This window comes from Choloepus didactylus, chromosome 6, assembly GCF_015220235.1.
Source record: "Choloepus didactylus isolate mChoDid1 chromosome 6, mChoDid1.pri, whole genome shotgun sequence".
Lineage (NCBI taxonomy): Eukaryota > Metazoa > Chordata > Mammalia > Pilosa > Megalonychidae > Choloepus > Choloepus didactylus.
Window position 1 is genome coordinate 101,109,603 of NC_051312.1, and position 22,187 is coordinate 101,131,789.

The 22,187-nt window shown below is 40.2% G+C and overlaps 1 protein-coding gene across 2 annotated transcripts in view; it reads left to right on the forward strand.

Annotated features, from left to right (window-relative positions):
* The first annotated feature begins 692 nt into the window (after nt 1–692).
* Nucleotides 693–22,187, forward strand: part of CCDC83 (coiled-coil domain containing 83) — a 74,353-nt gene continuing 52,858 nt past the window's right edge. The window contains exons 1-2 of one of the 2 annotated variants that reach the window (XM_037841294.1): nt 693–826; nt 1,003–1,077. Coding sequence is in view for 1 of the 2 variants with exons in the window: in XM_037841295.1 (XP_037697223.1) it covers nt 16,716–16,810 (95 nt within the window). In the remaining variant the exon portion in view is untranslated. Of the gene's footprint in view, nt 827–1,002; nt 1,078–16,715; nt 16,811–22,187 lie in introns of those variants that run through there. The other variant, XM_037841295.1, reaches the window with a different exon arrangement.

The following is a 22,187-nucleotide window of genomic DNA, read 5'->3' on the forward strand; positions in this document are numbered from 1 at the left end:
GGCAAGAAGGAAAATAGGAAGACAGATCAAGAATTTATTAGAGCCGAAAGTTACTCTCTACGCATTTAGTTCGAGGATTTGCAATTATATTTGTAGCTAAAAACAAAGGAACAAACTAAGGAAGATAGAAGAAAAGCTGCCGTGGTCGAAGGAGCAGAGCGGGCCGAGGTGGCCCGAACCTCCCCCCCCCCCCTCACGTGCTCACAACCCTTTCCCTATCTTAAAAGAGTTTTAAAAACCACCAAGGAGGCCAGATATCTCATTTTATAGTGGAAGAAACAAAGTCGAAAGTGACCTGCTCACTGTCACGGCAGAGAGCTCGGACGTCATCTCTCCACGCAGCACACCACTTGACCGCTTGCGACTACAGGGAGACAGAAAGGTTGGGTGCGTTCTGTTGAAACAGACGTGAGAAGTGCTGCGAGAATCCCGCGCGGGAAGCCGGGGAAGCGCGATCGCAGCTGACCGGGGCCTTCGACCGGGTCTCTTCCCTGAGTGACCACCAGGTGGCGATCCCGGCCCGCCATTCGTCCCGCTCGCGGGGAATGGGGTGGGAGGTTGCTGGTCGCCTTGGAAACCGAGGGCGTGGCGGCGGCCGGGCGGGTGGGCCCTGTGCACGCGCCAAGATTTTGGCCCACTGGGGTGTGTCCGCACCTGGAAACTTGTGAGGGGAGGGCGGGAGAGCAGCTGGCCTCCTCGCGGGGCCGCTGTCTTTTTCCACTCTAACAGAGAAGACCTTACGAGCATCCCTGGCCCACACCCTCCACCATCTTCCGGGATTTCCTGCAGGCCCACCTTTGTGAGCCCGGAGCTTGCTCCGCCCCAGGTTGGACCTGGAATCGCGCCTTCCGGGTCTCTCCCTCCGAGCGCCCTGCCTGGGTGGTACGAGCCCTGGGAGGGGTTCTCATAGGTGCACCCCTTCTCCTCCCTACTCAGGAGACAAGAGGGAAGTAGGCCTTTTTGATCTAAGAATATTAACCCATCTTTTTTTCTGTCTTGCAGTAGAGCCCCCTGGACACGTTGCTTATTTGTCCTAGATCTTCGATTCCCGGAAGGCATGGTGTGAATTTGATTCAGGTTTGTAAACTCTCGGTGCCTCACACTATCCCTAGCACACACAGTAGGTGCGCAGTAAACTAATAATGCCTTCCATTTGTTTGGGGCTTTATCAGTTGACAGTTTTCCAAAAGCACCTCATTTGAGTTTCATTTATAACTCAAAGAGATAGGAAAGAAGGAGGAGGAGACTAATAGTGGTTCAGAGACTTGTCCGAGTTTGTAAAACTCACAATGAAGGAGCTGGAACTAGCACCGAGGGCTTTCTTCTCTTAATGGCTTTCTCGCCGCCTGAATTCCCAGTCCTGTGAATGCTTTTTGAGCAAGGACTTCAGGAATCTTTGCATCCTACTCAGCAATATGAGCACGATGCCTCTCCCACTGTAGGTACTTCATACATGTTCATTGTGTTGATGGCCACTCAACTTCACACTCCCAACCCATAACGTGGTTTCAACTCCTTGCCCTGTATGCTACGACATCCTTTTAAACAGAGCACCTGATTTCTTTCTTTTATGAAAAAAGTTAGGTTAAGTACTTTATTTGTTTCACTTTTCTCCCTACCCCCATAATTCTCTGCTAGGCAGAGAGACCTAGGGAAGTGGTCAGGAAGTGGGAAAAGATGTGCCATCTAAGCCAAGGGGGGTTTGGGAGGGGTGGGCGGGTGATTTGTGTGAAGGAGAGGGAAAATAATGTCGGTATTTTCAGTGTGTGATAATTGCTCATGGATTTACTTGCTCCCACCCACAAGAACCCTCCCCAGTAGATCCTCTTTATATTCACCACTACTCTTTTAAGTTCTAAGTAGGGAGAAGACTTTTTGTTCTCCTCCAGAGTATAAAGTATTACATGCATTTCCAGAATCCTCCCAATATTCTTTTGATGGGTAATGCTTCCCTTTTTTTTGACAGTTCTAAAATGGAAGGACAGCACAAGTTGGGAAAAAAATGTAGTTAAAATTGCTAGAGAAATGATTACGATATACTGAATTTCAAAGTATTTGTTGTTAGCAATTCTGGATTAGAAGGCAGACGCCTTTTTAAGCTAAGAGTGTAAAATAATTTGAGCACTGCAGTTTAAAAATGTGCCATTGACTAAAGAATTTGCATTGATAAAGAAAATACATGCTAATACAATGTATGTAAATCATCAAACTATGTCCACACATCCAAATGAAAGTTGAAAATGTCATTCATGCAGATATTTTTAAATACCTTGACTTAAATATATGGTTGTTTAACATTGCAACTCTAAATTGCCTGGATTTTACATTTTAGTACCATTGGTTAATATTAACAAACTGATACTAACTGGTTTGTCTAAATTTTTTTAAATTAACTTTTAGGTGATATTATCACTATTAAAAGACTTAAAATCAATTCAGTTTAAAAATATGCTGGAAAGCATTTCTAAAACATTTAAAAAATTTTTAAAAATGCATTCTGGCATAGGTGAAAATAAAAGTTTAAAAGTAATTGTACTGTCTGCATTCAGAGTATGTGTTACATTATGAGTGAATTAAATAGGCCCAATGGTAAAGAAAGTGAGCATACATTATTTGAAAGTTGATTCAAATCAAACATTATTGAGAATCTAGTTTGTGTCAATAGTAGATCTTGTGCTGGCCTATATGCCAACATTTATTTTTGAATTCCCAAAGATGAGGGTTTATTGAAGTAGTTGTTATTTACTATTAAAAGAGCTGTATTTGTTGAAGATGAGTGCTATGAATATATTTGAATACATGTGCACTTCAGCCTTGCAATTAACACTACTGCTGTTTTTTTTTTTTTTTTTTTTTTTTTTTTTATTATTTGCCTTGTTTTGCAGCATACATACACAAAACCATCTAGAGTTTTTTGTTTTATTTTCTTTGGATTTCATGTCTTTACTGCTATTAGAGCTATGCAAACTGAAAATGGCCTCTATATGACATACACTTTTTTTTTTTTTTAATCATCATTTTATTGAGATATATTCACATACCACGCAGTCATACAAAACAAATTGTACTTTCGATTGTTTACAGTACCATTACATAGTTGTACATTCATCACCTAAATCAATCCCTGACACCTTCATTAGCACACACACAAAAATAACAAGAATAATAATTAGAGTGAAAAAGAGCAATTGAAGTAAAAAAGAACACTAGGTACCTTTGTCTGTTTGCTTGCTTCCCCTACTTTTCTACACATCGATCCATAAACTAGACAAAGTGGAGTTTGGTCCTTATGGCATTCCCAATCCCACTGTCACCCCTCATAAGCTACATTTTTATACAACTGTCTTCGAGATTCATGGGTTCTGGGTTGTAGTTTAATAGTTTCAGGTATCCACCACCAGCTACCCCAATTCTTTAGAACCTAAAAAAGGTTGTCTAAAGTGTGCGTAAGAGTGCCCACCAGAGTGATCTCTCGGCTCGTTTTGGAATCTCTCTGCCACTGAAGCTTATTTCATTTCCTTTCACATCCCCCTTTTGGTCAAGAAGATGTTCTCCATCCCACGATGCCGGGTCTACATTCCTCCCCGGGAGTCATATTCCACGTTGCCAGGGAGATTCACTTCCCTGGGTGTCTGATCCCACGTAGGGGGGAGGGCAGTGATTTCACCTTTCAAGTTGGCTTAGCCAGAGAGAGAGGGCCACATCTGAGCAACAAAGAGGCATTCAGGAGGAGACTCTTAGGCACAAATACAGGGAGGCCTAGCCTCTCCTTTGCAGCAACCGTCTTCCCAAGGGTAAAACTTATGGTAGAGGGCTCAACCCTTCAAACCACCAGTCCCCTATGTCTGTGGTCATGTTAGCAACCATGGAGGTGGGGTAGGCGAATACCCCTGCATTCTCCACAGGCTCCTCAAGGGGGCACTACATCTTTTTTTTTTTTTTTTTTTTTCCTTGTTTGTCTTTTTTCTTTTTTTTTTTTTTTTTTAACTTTCCCTTCTTTTTTGAAATCAACTGTATGAAAAAAAAAGTTAAAAAGAAAACAAACATACAATAAAAGAACATTTCAAAGAGACCATAGCAAGGGAGTAAGAAAAAGACAACTAACCTAAGATAACTGCTTAACTTCCAACATGTTCCTACTTTACCCCAAGAAAGTTACATACTATAGCAACATTTCAGTGAACTTGTTCCTACTACATCCATCAGAAATTAACAGTCCATAGTCATTTCTGGGCATCCCCAGAACGTTAAATAGCTTATCTGTTCTTCTTGGATTATTGTTCCCCCTTCCTTAATTGCTCTCTACTGCTAGTTCCCCTACATTCTACATTATAAACCATTTGTTTTACATTTTTCAAAGTTCACATTAGTGGTAGCATATAATATTTCTCTTTTTGTGCCTGGCTTATTTCGCTCAGCATTATGTCTTCAAGGTTCATCCATGTTGTCATATGTTTCACCAGATCGTTCCTTCTTACTGCCGCGTAGTATTCCATCGTGTGTATATACCACATTTTATTTATCCACTCATCTGTTGATGGACATTTGGGTTGTTTCCATCTCTTGGCAATTGTGAATAATGCTGCTATGAACATTGGCGTGCAGATATCTGTTCGTGTCACTGCTTTCCGATCTTCCGGGTATATCCCGAGAAGTGCAATCGCTGGATCGAATGGTAGCTCTATCTCTAGTTTTCTAAGGAACTGCCAGACTGACTTCCAGAGTGGCTGAACCATTATACAGTCCCACCAACAATGAATAAGAGTTCCAATTTCTCCACATCCCCTCCAGCATTTGTAGTTTCCTGTTTGTTTAATGGCAGCCATTCTAACCGGTGTTAGATGGTATCTCATTGTGGTCTTAATTTGCATCTCTCTAATAGCTAGTGAAGCTGAACATTTTTTCATGTGTTTCTTGGCCATTTGTATTTCCTCTTCAGAGAACTGTCTTTTCATATCTTTTGCCCATTTTATAATTGGGCTGTCTGTACTATTGTCATTGAGTTGTAGGATTTCTTTGTATATGCAAGATATCAGTCTTTTGTCAGATACATGGTTTCCAAAAATTTTTTCCCATTGAGTTGGCTGCCTCTTTACCTTTTTGAGAAATTCCTTTGAGGTGCAGAAACTTCTAAGCTTGAGGAGTTCCCATTTATCTATTTTCTCTTTTGTTGCTTGTGCTTTGGGTGTAAAGTCTAGGAAGTGGCCTCCTAATACAAGGTCTTGAAGATGTTTTCCTACATTATCTTCTAGGAGTTTAATGGTACTTTCTTTTATATTGAGATCTTTGGTCCATTTTGAGTTAATTTTTGTGTAGGGGGTGAGGTAGGGGTCCTCTTTCATTCTTTTGGATATGGATATCCAACTCTCCCAGCCCCATTTGTTGAAAAGACCATTATGGCTCAGTTCGGTGACTTTGGGGGCCTTATCAAAGATCAGTCGGCCATAGATCTGAGGGTCTATCTCTGAATTCTCAATTCGATTCCATTGATCTATATGTCTATCTTTGTGCCAGTACCATGCTGTTTTGGCAACTGTGGCTTTATAATAAGCTTCAAAGTCAGGGAGTGTAAGTCCTCCCACTTCGTTTTTCTTTTTTAAAGTGTCTTTAGCAATTCGAGGCATCTTCCCTTTCCAAATAAATTTGATAACTAGCTTTTCCAAGTCTGCAAAGTAGGTTGTTGGAATTTTGATTGGGATTGCATTGAATCTGTAGATGAGTTTGGGTAGAATTGACATCTTAATGACATTTAGCCTTCCTATCCATGAACATGGAATATTTTTCCATCTTTTAAGGTCCCCTTCTATTTCTTTTAGTAGAGTTATGTAGTTTTCTTTGTATAGGTCTTTTACATCTTTGGTTAAGTTTATTCCTAGGTACTTGATTTTTTTAGTTGCTATTGAAAATGGGATCTTTTTCTTGAGTGTCTCTTCAGTTTGTTCACTTCTAGCATATAGAAACATTACTGACTTATGTGCATTAATCTTGTATCCCGCTACTTTGCTAAATTTGTTTATTAGCTCTAGTAGGTGTATCGTTGATTTCTCAGGGTTTTCTAGATATAAGATCATATCATCTGCAAACAATGACAGTTTTACTTCTTCTTTTCCAATTTGGATGCCTTTTATTTCTTTGTCTTGCCGGATTGCCCTGGCTAGCACTTCCAGCACAATGTTGAATAACAGTGGTGACAGCGGGCATCCTTGTCTTGTTCCTGATCTTAGAGGGAAGGCTTTCAGTCTCTCACCATTGAGTACTATGCTGGCTGTGGGTTTTTCATATATGCTCTTTATCATGTTGAGGAAGTTTCCTTCAATTCCTACCTTTTGAAGTGTTTTTATCAAAAACGGATGTTGGATTTTGTCAAATGCTTTTTCAGCATCTATTGAGATGATCAATTGATTTTTCCCTTTCGAGTTTTTAATGTGTTGTAATACATTGATTGTTTTTCTTATGTTGAACCATCCTTGCATGCCTGGAATGAACCCCACTTGGTCATGGTGTATGATTTTTTTGATGTGTCTTTGGATTCGATTTGCAAGTATTTTGTTGAGGATTTTTGCATCTATATTCATTAGGGAGATTGGCCGGTAGTTTTCCTTTTTTGTAGCATCTTTGCCTGGTTTTGGTATTAGATTGATGTTAGCTTCATAAAATGAGTTAGGTAGTGTTCCATTTTTTTCAATGTTTTGAAAGAGTTTGAGTAAGATTGGTGTCAGTTCTTTCTGGAAAGTTTGGTAGAATTCCCCTGTGAAGCCATCTGGCCCTGGGCATTTATTTGTGGGAAGATTTTTGATGACTGATTGGATCTCTTTGCTTGTGATGGGTTGGTTGAGGTCTTCTATTTCTTCTCTGGTCAGTCTAGGTTGTTCATATGTTTCCAGGAAATTGTCCATTTCTTCTACATTATCCAGTTTGTTGCCATACAGTTGTTCATAATATCCTCTTATAATTTTTTTAATTTCTTCAGGATCTGCAGTTATGTCACCTTTTTCATTCATTATTTTGTTTATATGGGTCTTCTCTCTTTTTGATTTTGTCAGTCTAGCTAGGGGCTTGTCAATCTTGTTGATCTTCTCAAAGAACCAACTTTTGGTGATATTTATCCTTTCTATTGTTTTTTTGTTCTCTATGTCATTTATTTCTGCTTTAATCCTTGTTATTTCTTTTCTTGTACTTGGTTTAGGATTGGTTTGCTGTTCATTTTCTAGCTTCTTCAGTTGATCCATTAGTTCTTTGATTTTGGCTCTTTCTTCCTTTTTAATATATGCGTTTAGTGCTATAAATTTCCCCCTTAGCACTGCTTTTGCTGCATCCCATAGGTTTTGGTATGTTGTGTTCTCATTTTCATTCGTCTCTATATATTTAGCAATTTCTCTTGCTATTTCTTCTTTAACCCACTGATTGTTTAGGAGTGTGTTGTTTAACCTCCAGGTATTTGTGAATTTTCTAAGTCTCTGATGGTTATTGACTTCTAATTGTATTCCATTGTGGTCAGAGAATGTGCTTTGAATAATTTCAATCTTTTTAAATTTATTGAGGCTTGTTTTATGTCCCAGCATATGATCTATTCTGGAGAAAGTTCCGTGAGCACTAGAAAAGTATGTGTATCCTGGTGATTTGGGATGTAATGTCCTGTAGATGTCTGTTAAATCTAATTCATTTATCAGATTGTTTAGGTTTTCAATTTCCTTATTGGTCTTCTGTCTGGTTGATCTATCTATAGGAGAGAGTGATGTGTTGAAGTCTCCCACAATTATTGTGGAAACATCAATTGCTTCCTTTAGTTTTGCCAATGTTTCTCTCATGTATTTTGTGGCACCTTGATTGGGTGCATAGACATTTACGATTGTTATTTCTTCTTGCTGAATTGCCCCTTTTATTAGTATGTAGTGGCCTTCTTTGTCTCTCAAAACATCCCTGCATTTGAAGTCTATTTTATCTGAGATTAATATTGCTACACCTGCTTTCTTTTGGCTGTAGCTTGCATGAAATATTTTTTTCCATCCTTTCACTTTCAGTTTCTTTGTGTCCCTGTGTCTAAGATGAGTCTCTTGTATGCAACATATTGATGGTTCATTTTTTTTGATCCATTCTGCGAATCTATATCTTTTAATTGGGGAGTTTAATCCATTTACATTCAACGTTAAAACCGTGAAGGCATTTCTTGAATCGGCCATCTTATCCTTTGGATTATGTTTGCCATATTTTTCCCTCTCTCTATTAATATCCTTTATTGTACCCATACCGAATCTCTTTAGTACTGAACCTTTCTCCAAGTCTCTCTGTCCTGTCTTTGTTTCTCTGTCTGTAGGGCTCCCTTTAGTATCTCCAGTAGGGCAGGTCTCTTGTTAGCAAATTCTCTCAGCATTTCTTTGTCTGTGAAAAATTTAAGCTCTCCCTCAAATTTGAAGGAGAGCTTTGCTGGATAGAGTATTCTTGGCTGGAAATTCCTCTCACTCAGAATTTTAAATATATCGTGCCACTGCCTTCTCGCCTCCATGGTGGCTGCTGAGTAGTCACTACTTAGTCTTATGCTGTTTCCTTTGTATGTGGTGAATTGCTTTTCTCTTGCTGCTTTCAGAACTTGCTCCTTCTCTTCTATGTTTGACAGTGTGATCAGTATATGTCTCGGAGTGGGTTTTTTTGGATTTATTCTATTTGGAGTTCGCTGAGCATTTATGATTTGTGTATTTATGTTGTTTAGAAGATTTGGGAAGTTTTCCCCAACAATTTCTTTGAATACTCTTCCTAGACCTTTACCCTTTTCTTCCCCTTCTGGGACACCAATGAGTCTTATATTCGGACGTTTCATATTATCTATCATATCCCTGAGGTCCATTTCGAGTTTTTCAATTTTTTTCCCCATTCTTTCTTTTATGTTTTCATTTTCCATTCTGTCATCTTCCAGGTCACTGATTCGTTGTTCAACTTCCTCTAGTCTTGTACTATGAGTGTCCAGAATCTTTTTAATTTGGTCAACAGTTTCTTTAATTTCCATAAGATCATCCATTTTTTTATTTAGTCTTGCAATGTCTTCTTTATGCTCTTCTAGGGTCTTCTTGATTTCCTTCATATCCCGTACTAGGGTCTCATTGTTCATCTTTAGTTCTTTGAGTAGCTGCTCTAGGTGTGTCTCTTCTGGTCTTTTGATTTGGGTGCTTGGGCTTGGGTTATCCATATCGTCTGGTTTTTTCATATGCTTTATAATTTTCTGTTGTTTTTGGCCTCGTGGCATTTGCTGACCTTGATAGGGTTCTTTTAGGGTTTGTAGACCAGTTGAAGTCCTTATCTCTAATTTATCAGATCTACAGCTTCGTGGAGTACACTTTCTCTAACTAACCAGCAGGTGGCGTCCACGAGCCACCTGTTCTCCACAAGCCAGATCTCCCCTGCTTAGCCTTTTTGGTGAGTGGGGGAGTGAGTCTTGTGGGGCCCAATTGGTGTCCCAAGCTTGCGTGTGTAGTTGGTGTTGCCTGCCCTGTATGTGGGGCGTGTTTCTGGGCAGTCGGGGAGGGGGGGTGGCCCTAACAATCAAATCTCCCTGATGATCCTAGAGTTTTAAAGCTACTGCAATAGTCTAATCCTTCAGTTCAGTCCTGCCACAGTTTGTCTCTGCCACTGACCCACAAGTCTTTGGTATTGGCGTATGGCTCCTGAGACTTGCAAGTGGGCCCCTCTTCCAGGCTGTGCACCCCGGGTCCTCTGTTGAGGGATGACTGTGCTATGTCACAGGTGAGTGCCGTCCCCCCAGGGCAGTTCTGGGCTGCTGGGCTGTGTTGGGAGGCTCCCAGTCTGCTCAAATGATGGCTGAATGGGGCTCTGTTAATTCACACTGCTCCCCCTTCCCAGCTCTGGGACATTCAGCTGAGGTTGCAGGGAAGGCTAATGTCCACGCCCAGTTTTGTGGTGTGTGCCTGTTATTTGAAGCACTTCCGTCACACTGGGTTGTCTGGGGCAGCTCTGGGCTATGGGGCTGGCGATGGGCAGGAGTGTTTCCTGTCCACCAGGATGGTGGCTGTGAGCGGACACCCCCCTTTTCTTGGGAAGTTGTGTTGTTTAGTGAATTTTCTCAGCCACTGGATTATTGCCTTTTGTCTCAGAGCTCTCTTAGTTCTGCTCTTGACTTGACGTGCCCAAATTTCAATTCTTTGAAGCTTTCTGTATTCAGCTTCTTAGAGTAATTGTTTTAGAAAAAGCAAAAAGGATTTAAAAAAACAAAAACAAAACAAAAAAAAAAACAAACGGTCCTCCTCAGAGATTTAATGGGTTATTGAAATGCTAATAGACAAAGCAACCAGGGCCATTAAGGAAAGGTGCCCAGGGCAGAGAGATCAGCCTTGCTTCGGGATTTGCATATGCGCCTCAAGGCCTGATCTCCGCCCTTCCCCTTTCTGTGTTCACCAGAACTCCAAAAATCCTCTGCTTTTATTTTGGAGTTTTTCGTGTTGTTTTTGTTCTATGCCTGTCTCCTCTCTGCTGGGCTGGCTGCTCTCAGAGTCTCTGGTGTCTGGCCTCAGTCTATCTATGGTTGGAGTTTGAATCAGTAGAATGAGTTTCCGGTAAGAGCAGCCACTGCAATTCTCCCTTCTCCTTCCTGGAGCTGACAGCCCCTCCTCCCCCGGGACTGAGCCTGGCAGGGAGGGGCGCGGGTCCCCTGGCCGCAAAAACTTACAGATTTCGCTGATCTCAGCAGTTCCACGTTTTCATGAGTGTTGTATGAAGTATGCCCAAAGACAGATTGCTCTGTGGTGTCCAGTCCACGCAGTTCCTGGCTTTTTACCTACTTTCCTGGAGGAGTAACTAAAACATACAGCTCACCAGTCTGCCATCTTGCCCCGCCTCTCCAACACTACTGCTGTTTTATGTCAGCAAAGATATATTTTAAAGCATTATATATGAATATATGATGATATGTTTTCAGTCTACCCAATTGTAATATTGAAGGTCATCTTGTCACCCTAGACACAATAATATAAAGTATTTAGTCTCTCTTTGTCCCCTAACAGTTCCTCTTCTTTCTCTAAGGCCATAGGTGTTTAAAACTAGAATATGTAATCAAAAGGTGTCAAGATTTAAACTCATCTTCAGAACGCACACAAAATTTCATTCCTCAAAAAAGAGGGAAATCAAGAAGACGTCTCATTTGGTTGCCTTTGGGGGTTTAAAACAAATAGGAGATGGTGGGGTTATTAGCTTACTCTGATTTTTAGAAAATGAATGAAAAAATCAGAATAGATTGTTCTTTTACCGTGTTATTCTCCTAATACTTGTTTACAGCTAGTTAATGGGAGAGCGGGGCTTGGCTTCAAGCCTCCCAACACCCATATGGGGATCTTTTAATTACATCATGCTCTCATGAAGTCTTATTCAGAACTTTTGTTATTACTGCTGCTATTAAGAAATAGCTTCAATTTTATTTAATACCTTTATATAAAAACTAGCAACCAAACAACAGGGCCCTTGTCATATGTCCAGAAAGGCACTGGGTCAGAGCTGCCATTCCTCTCTACCTCCACAAAGTAATGAGGAGAGTCGTAGACGGCTTCTGGATATTAAGGCAGAATCCTGAGACTGCACAGGAAAGGATGCACTCTGCATTTTACCAATAATTTTGTAGAGTCAAACAAACCATTATGGGATAAAAATATATGAAGAAGATGTCTATTTTATGTTCACTTTCCCTGTATAGTATAGGCCTTTACTTTTCATCACGAAGCATTGGGGGATATGTTTTAAATTTTTTCTGACAGAAAACGATCATGGAGTGGACTCTGGAAAGGCCGGAGATCTGAGCCTTCCAAACCCAAGTGCTCCTCGCTCACCTCACCCTATGATGTATGTTTTGAAGTGCTGGGACAGACTTGGGAGAGGTAAAACACACACAGGCACCAAAGAGAGGCTACAGTCAGCTAAGAGCTACACAGCATTGCCTCCACCATTTTGTTTAAGTCTTTTAAAGTTGCTCATTATGTTTTTAAAGTTCTTTTGGAATACGCCTCTTTCTTCCTGTTAATCTGCATAGGGATCTTGCCTCTTCTATATTTTATAACCAGGCCATGTAAAGTGCCACGTTCATAGCAGGCAATGAATAGATGTTTGTAGTTACTGACAAACAGATTAGGTGTCCATTTGTCAGGAATTATTCTAAGTGAAATCTTCTTGGAAGATAATAATATGTAACTTGTGAATATTTTTTCTAGATTTGTACTCTTTCCTGAGACAGAAATCCTCTGGGTGGTCAGGAACTGTAAATCCTTGTAAATCTTTATGAAACTCCCCATTGTTTGTAGTACATTATCAAATGCAAGAGTGCATTTTGAGATATTGTCGTTAGCTCATTGTGTAACTGCAACTGTTAGGCAGGCAATCCAAATTGGCTCACTAATTTTCTTGAAAGTGTGTGAAACAATGACTCAATATTGTTTATACATAAATAATTTGTGCTTAATGGATCCACATTTTCTCTCATATTTTATTAAAATCCTCTGTGGCAAGCTGCAGTTAGGTAACTCATCATATATTAGAGCAGTAAAAAACATAAGAGCCAGGTAACTGAGGTAATTGAGCAAGATGAGGTCATTTTCCCTCCAACACCAGATGGGTACCGCAGGTGGGGACAATAATATCTCTTCCATATGACTTGGAAAGAAAATTAAATTAATGTTGACATTTATTTTAACTTTCAAGTAAGATATGTTATAGTTAAAAATGGTTGTAAATAGTAAAAGATACTATTTTTAAATGAAACATTTGTCAGCATATTATCTTTCTGCAACAATCAAGTTAAAAATTGTAATTCTAAAATAGAAAATTATATAAAATTCAACTCTGCATCATAAACAAAAAAAAGCATTTCTTTTTCTTAGCTGATAAATTTCTGTGAACTGTGATGGTATAATGATGACATGTTTTGGTGCGTAGTTCATGAAATTATTCTTAATACTTTTATATCTTAAATACTACTTAATATGTCACTTTAATATATTACCCTCTCTTTTTGTTGTGTCATCTGTGTACTTTACTGTTGAAAAGTATTGTAGTATATTTGTATTTATATATACTTAATCTGTCAGCATAGGGAAAGGTATTCACTTGGATAGAAAAGGAAAGTATCAGACATGAAGACTGAGCCTCACTGGAGGTCTGTATGTGTGAGAAGTATGTTTACAGAGAAAAAGTGTGTTTTTATTTCAAGGAGATTTTCCACTATGGATTTGGATGATCTATGCAGCTTGGTGCTTATATAACTGATTCAGTAATCCAAATTAGTGATGAAAGTTGTCAGTAACAAACATCATGGATCAATGTTTTCATGTATCATCGTACCTGACAGCAGGCAGACATCTTCTGCTTTACTCTTAACCTAGAATTTGAAGAAGCATGATCTGGAGCTATAACTGAAGGGAAAGAGGGAGGAGTGTAATACTTATTAAGGTCCTACTGTATATAACCTACTATAAGGTCAGGCCTATGCTAGGTGCTTTTAATATTAATTTAATCCTTACAACAGCTCTTAGATTAAGATAATTACTGCTGTCACTTTGCAGATGACAAAACTGAAGTTCAGAAAGTTTAAGTAACCTGCTCAAAGTCACATGGATAATAGGTGCTGAATCTAAAACTGAAATACAAGTCTGCCTGATTTATTCATCCATCCACTCATTTAATGTGACAGGAATTTGTTTACCTATTGTGCTAGGTGGGGGAATACAGTAATGAACAAGAATTATATCATCCCCACTCTCGTGAGTTTATCACCATTTAAACAAATAATTACAAAGGTTATGTTCTTTCTGTCACACCAGACTATGAATACATTTATTGAGGGTTAGGCTCTTATTCTTTTGAGGTTAATGAGAATTAAAAGTAAAAATCTGCTAAGGAAGACTGTAATCTGACAAGATACACTCTAGTACCCAAACTTAATCCATGAGGTTTTCCTTTCTGTTAACATCTGTGAGTGATGGGTCTTAATTCTCTTATTGATAAATAAATAATATAATAATATAAATTTATAGATAATATGAATAAATAATATTTTGATATTTTATTAGATACAAAAGAAATTAATAACTGATGAGCTGGGGGCGAACATGGCGCGCAGCTGTCGGTGGCGCTTCCCCGCCCGACCCGGGACCACCGGGGGCGGCGGCGGCGGCGGCGGCGGGGGGCGCCGGGGCCTAGGGGGCGCCCCGCGGCAACGCGTCCCGGCCCTGCTGCTTCCCCCCGGGCCCCCGGTCGGCGGCGGCGGCCCCGGGGCGCCCCCCTACCCCCGGCTGTGGCGGCCGCGGCGGCGGCGGCGGGAAGCCGCGGGGCCGGCGTTCCAGGGGGAGCGGCCGCCGCCGCCTCAGCAGCCTCTTCGTCGTCCGCCTCGTCTTCGTCTTCGTCATCGTCCTCAGCCTCCTCAGGGCCGGCCCTGCTCCGGGTGGGCCCGGGCTTCGACGCGGCGCTGCAGGTCTCGGCCGCCATCGGCACCAACCTGCGCCGGTTCCGGGCCGTGTTCGGGGAGAGCGGCGGGGGAGGCGGCAGCGGAGAGCTAACAACACAGATCCCATGTAGTTGGAGAACCAAAGGCCTCATACATGACAAAAAGACTGAACCGTTCAGGTTACTTGCATGGAGTTGGTGCTTAAATGTTCCTCAACTTAAAAGGGATGAGGAGACCTTGGAGACGGTTCTGAGGAGACTCAAAAGATGATTGACTATATGATTGGAAGTCAGTCCTATGAGGAAAGGTTGGGAGAATGAAAGGTTAAGAGGCAACTTAATTAATAACTCTTCAAAAAGCATGAATGGATCCATTATTAGGAATGGTAACCAGTTGTTTCCCAGCTTCCCTGACACTAGAATAAGAGAAAATACACTTAAACTGAAGCAAGACCTTTGTGTAAAGAATTTGTTGCTCATGAAGGTCATCAATATAGCCATGGTAGGAAGGTTACAAGTATACATTTTATCTTATCTAGAGGTGAATTTTAAAGTATAGTCCTTCCTGTAAATGTATAAAATGATCTCTCAAGCTATCTTCCCATTTTGTGAAACAAATATATTCTTATTCAGCTCCTTGAGGGCATAGTTCATGTTTTAATACTTTTTAGTACTCCCCAAGAGAGCCTAGGGCCTCCTTGGCTCCCTAAGAAGAATTTGATTTGAATTGTCAATTGATGGCAGTAATTAATTTTCAGGAGTAAGCTTCCAGAGAACTCTCTTTATGAAATAATGATTTTTTTTAGTGGATTTATAAGAGAATAAAAATTTAGTAAGTGGTACTAGGAGAGAAATCTTCAATGTTAGGAGAAACCAGGGAAAATAGTAGGTGTGGTCTCAATATAGGAAACAAATAAGTTTTAGGAGCTTTTATGTCTATTTTCAATTGCAGTTTAAAGAGATGTGCTTCCAAGTAGTCCCTATTAAGGTTACTGCTGCTTGTGGATGTATCAGAACAAGTGCTTGTAAGTCCTTTCCAATCTAATATGTTTGCTTCATGTGAATTAGTGCTACAATGTCCCCTGACCCTTGGCTTTTGAGGCTGTGTAGAGGGTTTGCCTCACTCAGAATGAAACTTTTTAAGATATGTTGGGTTGCAGAAAGCATTTCCTGTACAGTCCGAATGAAAACTGTGAATTGGGATTATTCATATAGATTACCAAAAGTCTAGGCAGAGCTGATACGAACAACAGGCCGTTTTCCTACCAACTCTTGACTCCAAAACCTCGATTGGTCTACTGTAACTTTTGGGGACTTTTGCATTTCGCACTGGCATTGTGGATGAATTCCTTCTTTTAGAAAACTGACTTTGCGAAGAGATAAACTCTATTTACCTTAGAGAGAAGGAAGTTTTGGATCCCTCCGTTGGTGTTGAGCGCTTAGCAGCCCATCTTCCCAGAAAGAAAGATGAAACCTTGCAACCTGACTTTTGCACCAGGATAAGGACAACAAGCTGGAAGAGAAAAACAGAATTCTAATAGTAGAAACATGTGAGGATATAATGAGGATATTAGCTCAAATTGAAGTTGACTGCTTCAAGTTGGTATCTGGCGTATTTGTGTAATAAAAAGAACCATCTCTGAAAAAAAAAAAATAACTGATGAGCTATTATTAACAAATAATAATACAATATTCATTATTGTTTATATGTGAAAACCTCTTAACCATCTGTAAAACACTTTAATATATGTGGTTTTTTTGTGTTATTCATAAAAACCCTGGCCAAACCTAGTTCTTCTGGATTATAGTTCTCTCTCTTGGTCTTCATAGGAAGTTATGGTTTTGTTTTATTTTGTTTTTATTAAAACATATTAATAGACATTTACTTACCTGCTACTATGTGAAGCACACTCTGCCAAACACTGTGGGAAAATAAAATGATTGAAAAGGTTCAGTCCTTTTCCTTGAAGAGTCTGATAGGGACAACAGTTGCAGATGGATAACACAAAAGAGTGAGTATCTTAGGATGTGTGGGTGGAAGAAATGCTATACCTGGGTTAAACATGGAACACACCAGACTCAAAAATCAAATTGATTTATGATGTTCCAGAATGTTAGGTCTGGAAAGTGGGAGCAGGCTGGATGGAAAAACCAGTTTTAAATTAAGTCCCATCAGTGCCTTTATCTTGAGTAAACACAAGTAGAGGGGCAAAGAGGGATTTTATCTACTTTTCCTATTTGTCTCTTTCCTAAACAGATACATTTCATAATAGATAACCAGCACAATGGAAAACATGGCAAAAATAAATAAAAAGGATACTCAAGATGGGCCGTCAAAAGAAGCCAAGTTGCCTACCAGTGAAGCATTACTAGACTATCAGTAAGTTTAGATTCTGAAATCCCGAGGTTCTTATATGTAAATGGAAATCATTGTTAAGGCTCACATAGTTCCAAATGGAAAATGAAGCACTCAAGAGCTGCCAAGGGAGGAGGGTAGACCGGAGGTATAATTGCACTCTTGTTTTTTGTGTATATTTTTAAAGATGTTTTAAATTTTGAATATAACCTTGTCCAAGTAGTAGCAATGAAACAATATCCATCGCCATGGGTTTGGCTCCCTCCTCCTTCCATTTATTGTTTGCCTTCCCCTGTATACACAACAGCTGGCTGGTTTACCTCTTCAAATACAACAGAGAATGGTTGATATACATCTATAGCAGAGTTGAAGAGGAAATTTCCCTTCTTCACTTAAGAACTTGCCTTACCCCCAGTTCCGGTTTGCTAATGCTGCTGCTGTTAAGCAAAATAACAGAAATGGATTGGCTTTTATAAAAGGGGGTTTATTTGGTTACACAGTTACAGTCTTAAGGCCATAAAGTGTCCAAGGTAATGTATCAATAATCAGGTACCTTCACTGGAGGATGGCCAATGGCATCCAGAAAACTTGTGTTAGCTGGGAAGGCACATGGTTGGCATCTGCTCCAGAGTTCTGGTTTCAAAATGGCTTTCTCCCAGGACATTCCTCTCTAGGCTGCAGCTTTCAACTGCTGCCTTCAAAATGTCTCTCAACTGCAGCTCCTCTCTCAGCTCCTGTGCATTCTTCAAAGTGTTCCTCTTGGCTGTAGCAAGCTCAGTCCTTCTGTCTGAGCTTATATAGTAAATTAATCTAGTAAATTAATCAAGGCCCAAGCTGAATGGGTGGGGCCACACCTCCATGGAAATTATCTAATCAGAGTTATCACCTACAGTTGGGTGGGTCACATCTCTATGGTGACATTCAATCAAAGAATTACAATCTAATCAACACTAATGTGTCTGTCCACACAAGATTACATCAAAGATAATGGCATTTGGGGGGACATCATACATCCAAACGCATACCCTCCAACTCTCATTATCCTTGAACAGCTACAAATCAAATCCAAGTGAATTAGAATTATTTTTAACAATAACAGTTCTTAACATCTCATTCCCAGGAACTGGAGACAAAGCTAGAGATGACACCTATTTTAGTTTATGTTTTATTCCAATCACTAGATATAGTAAGCCCCTTGAGAACTTTTGAACCTCAGCTTTTGATCCAGGGTAGGAGTTTTAATGTATAATTCTTAAAGAATGAATGAGTAAGCATTAGTTTTTTTCCCCAACAAGAATGAAATATACTTCACACACTCATTCAATAACTATTTGAGTGTTTACCAAATACAAGGCAAGTGCTGGGTACTGGAGTACAACAGTAAACTGGACCACATGGTCCCTGCCCCAGATGAAGCATGGTAAACAGACATTAAATAACTCAAACTTAAAGAAAAAATTACATAACTGTAATTAAGGAAGAAAAGTATAGAGTGCTGTGTGACAGAATAGCTAAAGGACCTGACCTAGTTGGAGAAGTCAGGAAAGGCTTGTTTGAGGAAGTGATGTTTGAGATGATTTCTGGAAAAGAAACAGGTATTATGGAGGCATGGAGTGTTGGAGAGAATGGCTTATGGAAAAAAAGCTGGAGTGAGAAAGAGCTTATCAGAGTCCAGGAACTGAGTGAAGGCAGAGTGAGGGCAAGAGCAGACACTGGTGAGAAAGGCAAGGGTCATATCAAGCTGAACCCAATAGAAACTTGGGCTTTGGGAACGAGAAGCCACTGATTGGAGGGGGACAAGGTTGAAAGTGGGGAGTCAATAACAATGGTGACTAGGTGTGCTGGTTTGGATATATTACATCTCCCCAAAAGTCATATTCTTTAATGCAATCTTGTGGGGGCAGACTTAATAATCTTTTTGATTAGGGTGTGATTAAATGTCATGGAGACTTGACCCCACTCATTAAAGATAAAGCTTGATTAGTTCACTGGAGTATTTAAGAAAGCTAAGAGACACCCAAATGCTTGCTGATGCCGATGCTTGAAGACACTTGGAGATGCAGACAGAAGCCCAGAGATATTTTGGAGAAAGCCATTTTGAAACACAACCCGGGAGCAATGGACTAGCAGACACCAGCTACGTGCCTTCCAAGCTAACAGAGGTGTTCTGGACAGCATTGATCGTTCTTCATTGATGGTATCCTTTTGTTGATGCCTTAGTTTGGACACTTTTGTGGCCTTAGGACTGTAAATTTGTAACCAAATAACCCCCCTTTATAAAAGTCAATCTGGAGGAGGATCCAAGATGGCGGCATAGAGAGGAGTAGAAACTAAGTAGTCCCCCTGGAACAACTAAAAAAAAACATAAACAACTAGTAAATAATCTGGAATAACTGCAGGGAGACAAACGTGACCGTCCACTCATCATACACTAACCTGAATTGGGAGGATTGCCCGAGATCACAGCATAAAATCTGTAAGTAAAAACTGCGGATCCAAATCGGGAGACCCCTCCCCCACAGCCCAAGCTACAAAGCCTCATGGTGCCCAAGAGAAGCTCTCTCCCAGCAAGCGAATATAGCTCAGCTGAGCCCCAACTGGGGTTTTAATTAGCGAGTGTGAACTGCTCACTATGAGGTATGCATCCCCAACAAGTAGACAAAGGCTTTGGGTGATGACTGACCTTGGAGAGCCGGAGGGTCACCTCAGACTAGCTTTGTTCCTTTTTCGACTCAGTGTTGTTCCTTTTTCGACTCAGTGGAGAAAGCCTCAGCCATTTTCAGTTCCCAGTTCTGTGACCCAGACAGGGGTGTGGCACAGGCAGAGAGGGACCATTGAAATGCTAATGACCTCCCCCTCAGGCGTCTATCTTTTCTAAGAGGAAAGGGGTGGGGCCCAGCTCTACTACCTGCCTTTCATTCAGAAGTTACACCAGTCAAGAATTATAGCCTAATCTTTGCATCAGGCAGAGAGCACCCCTGCACAGCCCAATGGCCTGGGGCTTCCCTTGAGGGACGACACGCCCTAGTAACGTAGCACAACCTTCCCTCAGCAGAGGTCCTGGAAGATCACAGCTGAGAAGGGGGGTCCGCTCAGAAAACCCAGGGGCACTACATCAATGCCAGTGGTTTGTGGGTCAGTGACAGAGAAAATCTGGGGCAAAACTGAAATGAAGGCTTAGACTCTTGCAACAGCCTTGAATCTCCCAGAACACCTGGGAGGTTTGAATATTAAAGCAGCCCTGCCTCTCTGACCACCCAGACACACGCACCACGTTCAGGGTGGACAGCTCCAACAACAAACCCAAACTGAGTTCACCAACTGAACCCCACAAAAATCATTTCCCCACACACCACAGAGACAGAGTTGGGGAGAACTGACTTGAGGGGTATAGGTGACTCTCAGATGCCATCTGCTGGTTAGTTGGAGAAAGTGTATGCCACAAACTTGTATTTCTGAAAAATTAGATTGGTATTTTTTTTTTACAACTTGAAAGAACCCTGTAAAGCAAAGCAAATGCCAAGGGGCCAAAAACAACAGAAAATCTTAATGCATATGATAAAACCAGACAATATGGAGAACCCAATCCCAAACACCCAAATCAAAATATCAGAAGAGACACAGTACTTGGCACAATTAATCAAACAATCACAATCGAGGAATGAAAACATGGCAGAGGATATAAAAGACATGAAGAAGACCATGGAACAGGATAAAAGGTACATAAAGAAGACCCTAGAAGAGCATAAAGAAGACATTGCAAGAGTAAATAAAAAAATAGAAGATCTTATGGAAATAAAGGAAACTGTTGGCCAAATTAAAAAGACTCTGCATATTCACAATACAAGATTAGAGGAAGTTGAACAACGTCTCAGTGTCCTAGAAGTCCACAGAACAGAAAATGAAAGAACAAAAGAAAGAATGGAGAAAAAAATAAAAAAAAATCGAAATGGATCTCAGGGATATGATAGATAAAATAAAATGTCCAAACTTAAGACTCATTGGTGTCCCAGAAGGGGAAGAGAAGGGTAAAGGTCTAGAAAGAGTATTCAAAGAAATTGTTGGGGAAAATTTCCCCAACCTTCTACACAATATAAATACACAAAGCATAAATGCCCAGCAAACTCAAAATAGAATAAATCCAAATAAACTCACTCCAAGACATATTCTGCAGACCGTCAAATACTAAAGAGAAGGAGCAAGTTCTGAAAGCAGCAAGAGAAAAGCAATTCACCACATACAAAGGAAACAACGTAAGACTAAGTTGTGACTACTCAGCAGCCGCCATGGAGGCAAGAAGGCAGTGGTATGACATATTTAAAATTCTGAGAGAGAAAAATTTCCAACCAAGAATACTTTATCCAGCAATACTCTCCTTCAGATTTGAGGGACAGCTTAAATTTTTCACAGACAAACAAATGCTGAGAGAGTTTGCCAATAAAAGACCTGCCCTACTTCAGATACTAAAGGGAGCCCTACTGACAGAGAAATAAAGAGAGGAGAAAGAGATATAGAGAATTTTAACAGACATATATAGAACCTTACATCCCAAATCACCAGGACACTCATTTTTCTCTAGTGATCATGGATCTTTCTCCAGAATGGACCATATGCTGGGACATAAAACAAGCTGCAATAAATTAAAAAAAAAAAAATTGAATATATTCAAAGCACATTCTCTGACCACAATGGAATACAAATAGAAGTCAATAATCCTTGAATTGTAACTCCACTATTTACTTCCTACATGATATAAAATAAACAAACTCTAATGACAAATCAGTGGTTTTGAACTCAATGTAAAATATGTAATTTTTGATAAGAACTATGTAAAGGTGAAGGAATGGAGGAGTATAGGAACATAGTTTATGTGTACTATTGAAGTTAAGTTGGTATCAAAGAAAAACAAGATTGTTATGGATTTAAGAGGTTAAATTTAAGCCCCACAGTAAACACAAAGAAATTATCAGAGAATATGACCATAGAGAGGAAAAGTAGAGTATGGGTTAAGAGAAATGGGGGAAGGGGCAATGGGGAGTTAAGAAATGAGTGTAGGGTTGCTGTTTGAGGTGAAGGGAAATTTCTGGTAATGGATGGTGGGAAAGAGATAGCATTACAATATTCTATATGTGATTAATCCCACTAATGGAATGCTAGGGAGGGGGTGGAATGGGAAGATTTAGGCTGTATATATGTTTCCACAATTGAGAAAAAAAAAAAGACAGTCTAAATAGATGACAATTAAATGCCAAGGATGACCCTGGATGGGATCTGAGGATGGAGGAGAGGAGGCTCAAAGGGACAGAGTTGAGACATAAGGAAAAAAAAAAAAAGGAAATACAGAATGTAAGCTTTGTATCAATGTTGAATCGCTTGTACTTCTTAGCTGCATTTAATGGGA